This window comes from Acipenser ruthenus, chromosome 26 (assembly GCF_902713425.1).
Source record: "Acipenser ruthenus chromosome 26, fAciRut3.2 maternal haplotype, whole genome shotgun sequence".
Classification (NCBI taxonomy): domain Eukaryota; kingdom Metazoa; phylum Chordata; class Actinopteri; order Acipenseriformes; family Acipenseridae; genus Acipenser; species Acipenser ruthenus.
The window spans coordinates 2,458,345-2,472,757 of NC_081214.1; the positions used below are offsets into that span (position 1 = coordinate 2,458,345).

The window sequence follows — 14,413 nt, forward strand, 5'->3', positions numbered from 1 at the left end:
TCGATCCTCCCTGTGAAAGGTAGTGCAAAGTCATAATAAAAGTTTTAAATATCGAGTTTGGGCCCAGTTTGAACTAGACTTTTTAGCACAGGCCCAATTGAGCTTTTCTATTATATGAAGTGGAAGTAAACCTGAATCTGCATGTCGCGCCCCCAGTGACAGACCGCCCCGTATCACACACTGATACACATGCATACATTTGGCAGTCTGCCTCTGACGTTACAATGTAAGAATTACTCTTCAGAATGTTTCAATATGAAATGCTGTATTTAATATAATTTGACATGCTTGTATTGTGCCCTTTGGGAACATTTATTTGGTATGAGTGGATTCTCCCAGAGCAATCAAGACGCAGCGCTTGAATCAGCCAAGCATTAGGAATAAGCCTGGGGTTCCAAGTCATTTAAGAACCTGACAAACAAGCCCAAAGGGACGCACAAAAGAAATTTGTCATCAGATCCTTTTGTTGTGTTTTTTTTCTTTTCTTTTCTTTTCTGCATGCTCCCAAACTCCGCAACAAAGCCATACAGGAGCTGGGAAGATTGGTTTAATCAATGGGTCCCAACCCAGTGCAAGACGAGGGCCACCCTGGAGTTTAGGGGCTTTTAAAATTATGCAAAGTACAAAAACTTCTGTTGTTAAGAACTACTTCTACTTCCACATTGTGTAACACTGTAGCCAGCAGAATGGACTGTCTCAGACCGCTAGATGCTTGTTTGAATGTTGTGTAATCTGTAGTAATGGTTTGGGTAGGAGGGGGCACCTCCGTTATAAGATTCGCAGAGTTACATTTTGAAGAAAAAAGGAATTTCAATGACATTGATACCCTAAATTAAGCTTTGCTTGCGGCTCCTGGAAAGGACCATCTGAGAAGCAGCTTTAAAAATAAATGAACCGAAGGGTTAAGCAAATGGCAGCGGACTTGTGTGCATTCATTCTGCTGAGCCAGTCGTTTCTCTGTCTGATCTGAGACCCCCGATCCGTTCCATTAGAGCAGCTTTAATTACTCATCGGTGGGCCTGTGAACTTTTGACCCCGGTGCCACCCAGACTGGCTCAGGGATCTGGAGATGCGTGCCGTGCCAAACCCGTAGTGCCACATCTGCTATCCATAAAAGCAGGCAGAACTCTCACCCACCGCATCAGCACTCTATCCAACGGAAAAAAATATTTTACCGATTAGACCTCCAAACCCTGCTTAATGTGGCAAACGGGAACCTCAGGCATTCCAAGCCCCAGGCTGCGTTAACCCCTTCCCTGCTGGAGACTGCTTACTGTACGGCCGCAATGCAGCCCACTGGCCCCCAGGACTGGCACAAGGTTAGAAACTAATTTAAACTGACTTAACTGCGCATGGAATCACTTTGAAATATATTTGAATTGATTGCCTTTGTTACTTGTATCAAAGTAATTACAGATGTTACTCAGGAATATTTTTCTACATTTATACTTTAGTGCAGAACAGTTTGCATATGAATCTATTCTTGAGTTCCCTTTTGTGTTCAGGTCTCTCAGGTGACCTCTGTGCTGGTAAAGCCACTTTATAACCTCACCAGATTTCAAACTGAGTGCAACAGAGTTTCAGACCAGCAGCAGATTATTCACCTCTGTACAAAGTTCAACTGCGGGTTGACAGATGTTATTAGATTTTTTTCCGTAACTTTCTGTTTTCTTTTGTTTCACTAAATCGTGGGTTATAAGGCCACCTTTCCCCCCCACTTAGGTCACATTAACTCTTGTAAAGAGACACTGATGTGAGCTCTTGGGTCGTTGAAAGCATTCATCGTAACGCAATCCGAGGGAAGTTTAGACTGCAGGGCTCCTTCTCTTTCCTGAACTGAAGCAAGTCTGTCACCTAGTGGAGAACATATGGAACTCCAGGACTGGGGGATGGAGCCCTGTACTGCATTTAACAGGACAGTTCTGTGAAGGGCTGAAATAAAGGGTGCTGGGTTCAAAACTACTAGGCTAACACACATGCAGACAGGTGCAGTTTGTATGGAAGGTTTATTCAGTAGCCCTCCCAGTACAGAACACTTACATTTCTCAAGTGAGTTTGGTGCTCTCTATACAGACAGTTCATCCACATGCATTGATAATACAGCTCTGAGCTGGACAGTCTCAGACGTGAGAGAATGGCAGAGCTGTGCTGAGGGAACGATCACTATAGAGGTGCAATGACCGGCCAATGGAGCTGCGTTGTGGGGAGGCTCACATGGTGACTGGAGCCTGCGCCACTGTGTCTTTCTTTATGACAAACACTGCAATCAAATGAAATCATTTAATATCCTGAAAACACATTCACACACATCAAAACAATTTCTGTAAAGAGCTTCAAACAAGTGGCGTCCAGGTCGTTTTTATTTTGTTTGTGCAGATCCAGTGCCTTGTGCCACACCTATCGGTCAGGACTTTCAAGGCAAACTGAAGCCTTCACTCTTTTGCGTGCGATGAACAGAAACGTCACTCAAACCTTCGCTCCTTCACTTCAGCAGCGGCAACAAGAAACTCCCGTCCCACAGCAATCTGATCCACAAATCCATCAGTTCTGCACCGGTTCTCCTGGAGAACTGAACTGCATGTATTTTACAACCTGAACTGTTCTCCATTAGTTGAAATGAAAGACATGAACAGTCTGTAACTACAGCTGTATGCAAACTGAACCAGGGACTGAACTAATATTAACCAGTGGGTTAATGCATCTCATATCATTCCCATTAAAGAATTGGGGGTGGTGAGGGAGCAGGACTGATAGGTGCTACCGATCTCTGCTAATTAACGCATCAAAACAAAGTATGCAACAATGTAGTTCACTCTCCCTGGCAGCAGGGGGCAGAGCACTGGGATTGTTCAGTATGTGTTTTTTTCTTTTTAAATCAGTCTTGCAGTATGGCTTGTGGTTTGTTCACTCAGTGTTGATCACCCCCCTCCCCCTCCTCTCTCTCTACTCCATTTCGATCTCCTCAGGGTTGACCACAGCCTCGTTCTTCACCCAGCTGGCTGGCTCGGCGACGTGCGGGTCGAATGTCCAGTGGGGGTACACCCGCTTGTAGAGGTGCATGAGGATCGTGTCCTGGGAGGGCAGCTGGTTGTCAAACACACACTTCATGTGGCCGTGAGTACCTGGGGAAAACGAGAGGCTGGTTACGGTCATGCAAATCACAAAGTAGATTCCCAGACTAACTAACCTTCACCTAGGTAAGCAAACAAAGATCTTCTGATCTGGTGAGGATGAGTTCAGCCTTCACTTGCAGAGCAGCTTGACTCGTTTGAGCCGTTCCAGGCTGGAGTGCCCTGACTGCTTATTGTCCCGCACAAAAGATGCATTAATTTATTAACCTGAGTTTTGTACAGGGATGGAAATAAGACTCTTCCTGCACTTAAAACCTAAGATTCAATTTAAAACTTGACCAACCTTCACCCTGCCAGGATCAACCACTGCTGGATCTTCCCCTGCATTGCATCCCCCGTTGAGTAAAAAACTCAATCATATCAGACACCGATGAAGGCATGAGCTAAACACTATAAAGTTTATATTAGAATCTGGAGCGGTTCTACCTGGTAGGCAATGGCTGGATCTGGAACACTGTCTTTCATTGATAAAAAAACAAATAAACACACACGCGAGCAAACATCTTTGAAACGGGTGATCTATAAATCCCACTTACCGAGCGCCTCCTTGATGTGTCCCCGTCTGCCCCATTTAGTCCTCAGCTCCACTGGTTTGAACCACAGCACGTCCTCTGCAGGGAGAGAACAAGTTTAAGAAGTTTAAACCTGACGTTGTATTCTGAATTGAAATGGTTCTTTTCCCTGTACAGTACTGCAGTGCTGTGTGTTTGCGATGACAGTGAAGCCAGCCCCTCCGCTCTCACCTCTGTTGAAGAACATGTAGCGCACCACGGCGGTCTTGCGCAGGATTTTGAAGGGGTGTCCGCTGAGCACAATCCTCTTCACTATCACACGGTCAGGGTCCACCTTCAGCAAGGAGCCTGTCGCCACCAAGTCCTGCATTCCTGTAGAGAGGGGACAGGGGGGCGTTCAGACACACAGATACATGCACAGATCCATACAGATTTAAACGCAGACACCCACAAGACACACATACAGTCATATTTTGATGCACAGACACACATACAGATACACACGCAGTCACAAGACATGCACACAAATACACACAAAGTCTCTCTCAGTTTGACTCCCATTGCACAGCAGTTTGATCCATTCCCGAGACACACCTGTGGCTAATCAAGCTTGTAGTAAAACCTGGAATGGGTGAAACTGCTATGCAATAGGAGTCTTTCTTCCAGCCCTGGAATAGCATCATTCCTCACCGTTGGCTCTCTGTTTGAAGACCAGCACTCCTGCAGTAGGGAAGGTGATGGGTGCGTACACTGACACCACTATAGGGGTGTTCGGCCTCAGAAACCGCTCCAGTTTGTGCTTGTCTCCTGGGGGGCAGCAACAGAATGAATACAGTATTAAAAACAAACAGGGTCCACTTTGTATGCCTATATGCTGTAAACACAGAACCTCTACTGGAGTACATTAGCAGCATAAGAGCTGCCGGTGCATGGCTTGTGTCTAATCCAAGCTTACCCGAGGTGTGCTGGGAGAAGATCGGCGACGCTCGGAACCGGCGGAACCCACATTGGAACACCAGTTCCTCCTTCGATTTGATTGGCTCGGTGTTCCCAGGGTGTCTCCGCACCAACATGTGCACTACCGACATCTAGAGGGAGAGAGAGGCAATGACAAGTCAGGTAATGAGAAGAAATGCATCTGCACTCAGCCAGAGAGATGATCGTAACTCAGAAAGCCAAGTCAGGCGTTCTCAACCCTTGTTCTCTAACGGAAGTCACACGAGGCAACTCTTACGTTTCATGCAGGGTCCTCTTTTTTTCCTTTTAAGTTATAGTCTGATGCACAGGGCAATCCTTGCAGTTGCAGACTATTTAAAAGTTTTGTAACAGACTTTCCGAAGTCCTGTTTAAGTGCACCGGAAAACAGTGCCGATTGAAAAGGAATGGTTCGGAATGCGGTGAGGACTGGGTTGAGAGCCCCCTGGAATGGAATAGAGGTTGAGAGGTCGTACCCTCTGTTCATGAGGCAGTAGGGAGACGAGGACCAATGGCCTGCCTCGCTGGAAATGCTCCATGACTGAGGGCGGGACTTCCTTGATATGGACTGTCACATACCAGCCCACCTGCAAGAGACAAGAGAGAGATCCGAGTCACAACCGTGAAGCAGTACTGTACACCTGTATACAGGACCTGAAGTAAATAAATCTAAAGCTCTGATGCATATCTGGACCTGGTAAACAGCATAATCTAGCAATTATTTATTTATTATTATTTATTTCTTAGCAGACGTCCTTATCCAGGGCAAAATTATTAAACACTCAACAACGCTATGCTTAAAAACACAGCTGAATCTGGTTTCTGTTCAATGTGCTTTTCTTGCTGCTTATGAAGTAACAGCACACAGCAGCCTGATTGTGCAGCGCTGGTTATTGTTACAGAAGTCCTCTCTGCAATGGGCTGCAGTGCATTACCATAGCCCCCTCCTGCCCCTCCTCCTCGGCCTCAGTGAACACACGCTTGCGGGTGCGCTCGAAGTTCTGGAACTGGAAGATCCGGCTGTAGTCCCGCGGCAGATTCTCCTTGGGGTCCCAGGGGGAGGTGCGGAAACTCTTCAGCCCTCGATACCGCTGGAACCTGGAAAGGGGAGGGGGATAAGACACATACGCACCCACATGAGAGCCATCCACTCTGAAGCCTGGAAAAGGACCAGGCTTTATATTGAGAGAACAACATTTCTAACACTATAAACCCATGGAGGGGATCCCATATAGAAATATAAAAAAACAAAACACACCACCACCACCACCAGAGCAAATGACAGTGTTAAGCACAGTTTTTAAAATGTTTTGTCGTTTATATATTACATAACATTTACTTGGTTTGGACTAACTGGAAATAAATCCCTATGAAGAGTTAGTGTGATTATGTAGCAGAGACCATGCTATCAGTATGTATTTTGATAACATTAGTACCCATTATATCAGTGGTACTCAATTCTGGCCCTGGAGACCCAGTCCAGTCCAGTCCAGGTTTTTACCCCAAGCAGGTTCTACAATAGTTCACTAAACCCACTAAGAGGCAATTAACTAATTTAAGACCTGGTTGGAATAAAGACCTGGACTGGAATGCATCTCGAGGGACAGAATTGAGTAGCACTGCATTATATTATTATTACCATCCTCATTTTTTCTTTTATTTTTTTAATCGCTCACTCATGCAGCGTGTGTCTGTGCATGTGTGTGCGTGCATGAGCGTGCTCCGGACATACCTGACCCTGGCGGAAATGTCCAGGGGCGTGTCCACCTCATCTGGGAACATCTGGTCGGATCGCGCCTGCCTATACCGCTCCACCATCTCCCTCTCCTCCTGCACGTCGATCTTCTCATCGTAATGATCGTCTCGCCCGCTCTCCGTCAGCGTCTCACACTCCTCTACATCCTCCTCCTCCTCCTCCCCTTCGCTCACATCACCGTCCTGATTGCGAGAGAGGAACGGGGGTGAGGGTTAACAGCTGCAGCACATTTCCCAATCCTCTCCCAATCCGTACGCCATCAAGAGCACCCCGAGCGGTTTTTAATCTTAAGATTAGAACAGCAATTCGATGCTGTGTGTGTGTGGGTGTGTTATTTATTTTTTTTAAAGATCTCCGTGCTCTAAAGCCAAGTTATTACCACGTTCTGTCAAACAACGCTGTGATGACCCCTTAAACTGTAGATCAAGCACTTTTTTTTTTTTTTCAACATTTGTTACAACAGTGACAACGACCAGGAAGCTGCCACTATTAGCAGGAATAAAAGCTTCCCCCGATCCTCAAGGGAATCCACTCAAAACACTATTGTTCAAAGTGCCTCCAACTCCTGTGCGATGGAAGCACGATTAAAGAAAATAAATACATTCTAAGAAACGGCACATTTGGTGGTCACGTAGCCATGCTGAACAATAGAGCAGCCAGCGGATGCAAGGTGCCAAGGTGCTGGATACAAACAAAAAACTAAAAATGTGGACATGAAAAAAGTAACCGGACAGGTCGAAGGTGAAGGTCCAATGTGTTGATATAAAACTCTGAAAATAAACGTCCCGGCGTTTCATAACGTCTTGTTTGCTTCTACGCGACTGCTTGTTAAGAGTTGTGGGGCTTGAAAGTGAGCCCTGCCTGCTGGGCTGAATGGCATCAGTGATGACTCTTATTAAAATACCGCAAATCAAGCTAACAAAAGCATCATACCGAGACCAGGAGTGGGTGAAGCTGCTCTGCAATGGGAGTCTTATTCCTTTCCCTGATATGTTCAGATATTGCAACTATTCACATTCTGACAGCTTCAGTTCACCTAAAAAGTGTTTCACGGGCATCGTGTGCTACACTGATCAGAAGCAGTACCTGGGAGTCGATCTCCTCCATGAAATCCTCTTGCTCCTCCATCCTGTCGTCCCCCTCCTCGTCGCTGCTCTCCCCCTCCTCCTCCTCCTCCTCTCCCTCGCTCTCTCCTTCCCTCTCCATGATCCAGGAAGCCTGGTAGTCTGATGTCCCCTTAGGCACCTTCCGTGCCACCTTTCGCTGCTTCAGGGCTTCTGAGAGACGGGAAGGCAATGCAGTCAGACACAGGCACAGAGACACTAAACGCAGAAACCCTGTACCCCACTGGATCTCAATCCCCCACCTGCAAAGGATTACTGAGACAGCAGCCCAGCTTCCCTTCTGGGCTAGTATCTTGTCATTTCCAACCCTACTGTGTTCCTTGGTAGCAGCTGGAGAGTTTGTATTTTCAACTGGTTTGCCTGCCCACCATGTTTGCAGAGATTCAGGCAAACACATCAGTGCTGTGCAAGTGGGCTGCAGAGGAACACCCATGAGCAGTAAAAATACAGGCAACCACCACCCCTCCGCTGTGAACCCTGACCCCTCACCTTCCGCCTCTTTCAGCTCGCTCTCGGACGGCCAGGTCTGCTCCCCCTCCATGGGGTCGAGCTCTGCCTCCGTCTGCAGGCTCTCCTGCCGTGAGGGGTCTGCCCTCATCAGCATCCTCACCTCATAATCCCCCTCCTGCGGGGAGCAAACACAGAGCTGCGTTAGTGCTTACTAATAACCACGCATACCCCAGCTCACCTACAAGTGTGCCCCACCCCGAGTGTGATTGTCCTCTGTACTCTACCTGCATGTCCATGTCGCCCCCTCTCGTGCCCCTGGCCGCCATGGGCAGGGGGTCGCGGGGGGCATCAATCTGGCTCATCTGGAAGTCTCCGTGCCCCACAATGTGGACGAGCCGGTTGACGTCGAGCGCTCTGCCGCGGACGTACCCCGAGACGCGCAGGGTGCCCAGCGGGCCGGGCCCAGGTTCAAAGCAGGCGCTCTGTGCCAGCAGATAGGGCCTGCGCGAGCGGAACGCCAGCTGCCGCTGCTTCTGAGAGGCCAGGTGGCGCAGCAGCAGGGCGGAGTCCGGGGCAGAGTCGAGGCTGAAGAGCCGAGCCTCCGGGAACCGAGACTCCGTCACGCGGCACAGAGCGCGCCGAGCCTCCGTGCGCTTCTTGACAGACAGCTCCGAGATCCCCTGAGTCACCAGCACTGTGGGGGAAGACAGGAACAGAGCACCAATCAGGGAGCAGCTCAGTGGAAGAGGGAAGGACTATAGCAGACTACCCGAATGTAAGGCATGCAAACTGAAGAGTGTAGGACGGTACCAGACAGAGCTTTAAAGAATTAAACTGTAGAGATTTATGAAATGAGTTCCACTTTCACAAGTCTCCTGTGAATACGTTTGAATGTATGCATTATATCGGTCCATACCGTGGCTGGGCAGCCCCTGTGCGAAGAGGCAGGACAGGCAGTAATCCCCGTAGCTGTCCCATCCCTCTGTGGGGTCCAACACAAACAGCAGGGTATCCACAACCTTCGCCAGGTCCAGTACAGCATGCAGGTCCGCTGCAGAGAGACCAGAGGAATCAACACTGTGCTCTATGGTAGAACAGTGCCCACTGAATGAAGTATTATATAAAGCAACAGGACCGTCATTGCTCTGTGGGGTCGAACACAAACAGACTACCCCTACCAGCGCAGGACCCATAGGGCCAGGAAACACACCAACAGTCCAGTTACTCGCCACTGGGAGTTCCATATAAAGCACCAGTCTAAAGCTTGTTCACACTGGTATGATTCTGTCTGAGGTCATTCGAACACTATTAGACCTACACGAGACTCATAACTGTTTAATTGAATTCCCCCTAAAGAGAATAGAGAAATTCACAAGAGCTCAGAACAGTACAGTACAACTATATTCAGTACAGTACAACGATATTCTGAAACGCGTAAAAGCTATTACCCTTTACAAAGATGGCGCTTTACCTGCGCTGGGTTTGATGAAGACTAATCTCTGTTCTTTACCTGCGCTGGGTTTGATGAAGACTAATCTCTGTTCTTTACCTACGCTGGGTTTGATGAAGACTAATCTCTGTTCTTTACCTACGCTGGGTTTGATGAAGACTAATCTCTGTTCTTTACCTGCACTGGATTTGATGAAGGCTAATCTCTGTTCTTTACCTGCGCTGGGTTTGATGAAGACTAATCTCTGTTCTTTACCTGCGCTGGGTTTGACGAAGGCTAATCTCTGTTCTTTACCTGCGCTGGGTTTGATGAAGACTAATCTCTGTTCTTTACCTACACTGGTTTTGATGAAGACTAATCTCTGTTCTTTACCTGCGCTGGGTTTGATGAAGACTAATCTCTGTTCTTTACCTACACTGGGTTTGATGAAGACTAATCTCTGTTCTTTACCTGCGCTGGGTTTGATGAAGGCTAATCTCTGTTCTTTACCTGCGTTGGGTTTGATGAAGACTAATCTCTGCTTGAATCGTGGCAGGACGAGCCCGAAACTGTCCCCTCCCCCGGCGCCCTCGTACACCAATCCCATCTCAGCACTCCGGAGCAGCTGCAGGGCATTCTGGGCGTCGATCCCAGCATGCAGTGTGATCACCGCCACAAGGTGTGGGGGTCCGTCTTTACTGCCCAGCTGCCTCTTCTCTGTGAGGACCTGGAGACAGACAGAGAGAGAAAGAGGAGCCATGTGGGCTTTAACAACAGCTGCGTGTAGTCTTCACAGAACTGCATGTGTTGCTTTAATGAAAAGGGGGATAGCTCCCTCTGCTACGCAATCAATTCTTTTTAACCCCTACTGGGGCAGAACAGGCAGGCAAACAAGGATACATTGACACAGAGGAGCAGAAAGTCAGACACATAGTCCAGCCAATCCACACTGATGGCAAAAAGACTTTGAAATGTCCAAGATGGGACACACTCTCAACATCCAGTTGTACTCACACACATACATGGCAGTTATTTCTAACTGGACACACAGACACCGTTTAAATCCACACTGCGGCACAGCCCCCAGTATCTCCCACACAGACGCACACTCGCACAGACTTGCAGACAGCGTGACTCACAGTGTCCTTCTTGTTTCTGCGGAGCTGGCTGGCTTTGTGTCTGCGGTCCTGCTTCCTCTGCTCCTTCTTCTGCTTCTTACTGAGAGTCTTCACAGATACCCGTCCTGCAAACCCAACACACAGACAGCGAGGAGAGGAGAGGAGAGGAGAGGAGAGGGGTGAGGTGGGGGAACAGCTGTGACAGTAGGGCTTCATAATAGAGAGGTGCTGCCCAGACCTCTGTAAGAGTTGCCTTTATATTAACACATGACAGCTGACTACAGCCACATACCCATTCCAGTTCTTCAGTCATGCCTGAGCTTGTTATACTTCAGGGACATAAATAAGACTCCCATTGCATAGTTGTTTGATCCATTCAAGGTTTTCCTATGAGATTAACAAGACACACCTGAGCTTGTTACCTATACACTGCAACTAATCAAGCTCGTAGTAAAACCTGGAATGGGTGAAACTGCTATGCAATAGGAGTCTGATTTCCAGCCCTGTACTTAGTGGTCTAGGTCTTGTGGTTTTGTTTTGTTTTTTTAGTTTTTTTCTGAAAATGATAAACTGACTCCAACAAGACCTTAGCTCTAACTACACAAGGGTCACGAGTTGGCAGCCCGTATACAGCATCCAGCTTTTGACGTAGACATGCCAGGACTTGCCCGTTCTATTGGAATCCCAGTTTGGAACTAAAAACTATCTCGACACCAGCCTGTCCCTATAGCGTCATGTGTCTGTTGATTGTTTGCCAGAAGTAAAGTATTAATTTTGAATATCCTTCGGTTTTGTTAAACAGTATACATGAGCTCCTGTGGATATTATTTGTTCAGAAAAAAAGGTTTACAATACTGACTAACCGTACTGTGTTTTGACTACTGAAACTATATATCTAGAGCCAATAGGGATGTCAAGAAACAAAAACAGATTTTTATTATTATGTCCAGCACCACAAACTAAAATCAGTAGCACAACGAGCCATTTAAACCCACGTGTTCCCTGTGCACACGTGTGCCCGTCAATCCAGCCTGCTGAAGTCTCAGACACTTCTCTGCTAAATCTCTCGCCGTCACCCTCTGCCGGGCCCTTACCTTTGTTCTCCCGCTCGATCTCGCCCTTAGTCCGGTGTTTGCCGTGTTTGTGGTGCTTGTTTTTCTGTTTTAACACCCCGGCTCTGTGAGCCTGCTGCTGCTCTGCACCGCCAGCCATTTTTCACGCTCCGGGGTATATAGAGCGATTTCACAAAGTGAATGCTTCCGGGGTCAGTGTGCTATTACCCTGTCTGCGCCACCATGCGGCTCCGAAAGAAGGCAAAGCTGTATCTTGGAAGAGGTTTCTGCGAAGCAGTATTACAGGTGTAGTAAACAGGCTTTATATTAATATTAACAATAACAAGCCCCACATGGGTATATATACATAAACAACGACACACACTAACATGCTTACTCTGTTTATTCTGAATAACCCAGCAATAGTCGCAGGTACAGATACAGAAGAATACTGCATAACCTTTATTTTTAAATCTTTAAACTACTACTTTAAGCCATGTTTAGCCTTTGCATGGTCCTGCACCTGTCCTTGATCATTACAGCTGTCCTTCTAAAGGGGTAGATTTCCATGAGAATCTTCCATTTCCTTTCCCCGAATCTTGAGACCCCTTTCTCGATCCTGCAGAAAGAAAAGGAACGTGTTGACACAGCTCACTTCACTCAGGCAGTGACAGTAAATCAAGGTCATTCTTCTGCTTTGGTCACCAACACCAATGCTAAGGCATGTTGACACCTAAACAGAGCTAGCTTTGCCGATTTAGGAAGGATTGTCGCTCATGTTGTTTCAGCAGTAATACTTCACTTTGAATCCAACGTTTAGTGTTTCAGCACTAAGAAACTGCAAAACGTCAACCCTGCTAGAAGTGGAATTATTTCTGCTGCGCAGCTTCAGATTCTACAGCTTGACCAGGGACACCATATAAAAAAGAAGGTCCTATGGAAGCCAGCGTATAGTCAGTGAAAAAGCAAGCTCTTCCATGGAAGTGAGGTGGCACAGTGGGCTACTTCACTAGTATTCTGTGCTGTTTCTCCTTGGAGGACTGGGATGAAATGCAGATGATTCCTTCCTTTACTTTCAAAGACTTGCTTCATTTACCTTACTGTCAGTGTGAAACACAGCTTTTGCATGGGAGCTGGTGCTGCAGTGGGCTAATCCTTATACTCCGGAGCTTGCTTTTTTATTGACCCCAAGGTAAATGAACCAAGTCTTTGAAAATGAAGAAATCACCTGGATTCTGTAGTCAAACAGTGCAGCACGCTAGTGAATTATCCCACTGCACCACTTGGCTCCATGCGAGAGTCTAGCATTGCATATAAGATCTTATATCAGCCTATTTATAATATTATTATGCTTAAGCACTGACACCTTATCCAGTTTTGTAAAACAGGCAAAGTATTTGAAAATGAAAAGAAAACACATGCCCCTAACATGGGGTTTGAACCCACTAACCTGGGAATCAGAGTCCATGACAACAGAGCTAGCCAGCCATCTGGTATGCCTGCTGCGTGAAACACATTATTACATTCTGTGATGTGGACCTGGGGATAAGCTGTGATTGTCAACTTGGTTTCATTTCAAAGCCAAACCTTAGAGGTCCATAAAGTGAATTAAACAATAGTTTTGAAAATGAGGGATTAACACTTGTGCCTCATGTGGGACTTGAACTTACTACCCTGCACATCAGAGTCCAATGCTCTACCAACTAAGCCACCCAGAGAGTTGTTTTGCTTGTAAAATGCCAACTAGTACTTGAATTCATTCTTTGTACGCTATGTAGGGGCAGATTGAGACTGGATAATATTGTCAACACGCAAGACAAGCCCTGAGCCACAACTCTGGTGTTTATTTCGGACAGACTTTCACAGCAAGATTCAGAACTTAGCAGAGACACAGCGACTGGGGGAAAAGAAGTCATTCAACAAAGCAGATTTCATGAGTTTCTGACTGGAGATCCACAGCTGGGTGCTAAATCCACAGCACATCATATCAATTAGGGTGATGTAATTGCCTGACCTTAGTATTGCGATGCTGCATTAGAGGAGAGCCACAGTAGACTGTATCAAATTAAAAAAGGGACGCTGGCTCTTTAAAAGAATTAAAAATAGGTTGCTTTTGCATTGAAAAAAAAGATTGCTTCTATGGCAGTAGAACCCGCATGCTGCTACCCCCATTCATAACATTGCTTCATTAAGTTTTCTGTTCGCCTGGATACAGGATGAAGCCTCCTGTCTTCTCATTGGTGTGAGGCAGCTGGCCGATGGCCAATGAGGAGTGCCTGCTGTTGAATCACTGCCACCATTGGGCAGCTGCAGCTGGGAATAGAATGTGTCTGCTTAATGGGCGGAGGGTGATGCTGGGAGACAGGTCCACAGTCACCCCCGCCTCTTCTTATCAGAATGTTGTTTTCTTTTAAAAATCCGCTTGAACTCTGCTGACTCTCCCTTTTACATGCATGTACTTTCATATTGTTATTTTTTAGATATACTTAAAAATATAACTCCATTAACTACAAAGTAACCATGCCAAAATAATATAGTACTGTTCAGAATCCCATTAGTTGTCTATAGTATTATACACTGTAGGTGGGGAAACTATTGTGTTTTTGGACAACACTGTAGCATATTTCATACCGATAGTTACTCTGCTCTTTGAGGATTTGACATTATTTCTCCAATGTTGAGCTTTCTAAGAGTGTTTTCATGTTAAAGCCGCTGCCTGCTAAGTACATGTGGTACATTGTGAACATTGCCAGCTATCTCCAGTGTACCGTGAGGTTACTGTACCTGCACTGTGCAGAGTTTCCTTGGGTGTGGAATAGACTGAACTTGTGTTCACTTCCAAGCTGCAGAGTTTAACTCAATTGTT

The 14,413-nt window shown here is 46.7% G+C and overlaps 2 protein-coding genes across 2 annotated transcripts in view; one reads left to right on the plus strand and one right to left on the minus strand.

The window, feature by feature from the left end:
* Positions 1 to 1,989: 1,989 nt before the first annotated feature.
* Positions 1,990 to 11,781, minus strand: LOC117963276 (pre-rRNA-processing protein TSR1 homolog). The gene is made up of 15 exons (XM_059000598.1): positions 11,590 to 11,781; positions 10,517 to 10,620; positions 9,888 to 10,104; positions 8,865 to 8,999; positions 8,233 to 8,642; positions 7,988 to 8,123; positions 7,461 to 7,651; positions 6,351 to 6,556; positions 5,554 to 5,716; positions 5,095 to 5,205; positions 4,599 to 4,731; positions 4,334 to 4,450; positions 3,875 to 4,015; positions 3,668 to 3,742; positions 1,990 to 3,122 (listed from the first exon to the last, which is right to left on the minus strand). Exons 1-15 carry the CDS (start codon positions 11,705 to 11,707, stop codon positions 2,944 to 2,946), a joined length of 2,436 nt encoding a protein of 811 aa, XP_058856581.1. The 5' UTR covers positions 11,708 to 11,781; the 3' UTR covers positions 1,990 to 2,943.
* A 52-nt stretch (positions 11,782 to 11,833) lies between these two features.
* The window catches only part of LOC117429567 (serine/threonine-protein kinase TAO1), a 35,871-nt gene continuing 33,291 nt past the window's right edge, over positions 11,834 to 14,413 (plus strand). The window contains exon 1 of the mRNA XM_059000596.1: positions 11,834 to 11,853. The gene's annotated coding sequence lies outside the window, so the exon portion shown is untranslated. The remainder of the gene's footprint in view (positions 11,854 to 14,413) is intronic.

Coding starts and splice junctions, on each gene's coding strand:
- LOC117963276 (XM_059000598.1), bottom strand. CDS start 11,707: ATGGCTGGCGGTGCAGAGCAGCAGCAGGCTCACAGAGCCGGGGTGTTA. Junction 9,000..9,887: donor CTTCATCAAACCCAACGCAG/GTAAAGAACAGA, acceptor GTCTCTCTGCAG/CGGACCTGCATGCTGTACTG. Junction 3,123..3,667: donor ACACATCAAGGAGGCGCTCG/GTAAGTGGGATT, acceptor CGTTTTCCCCAG/GTACTCACGGCCACATGAAG.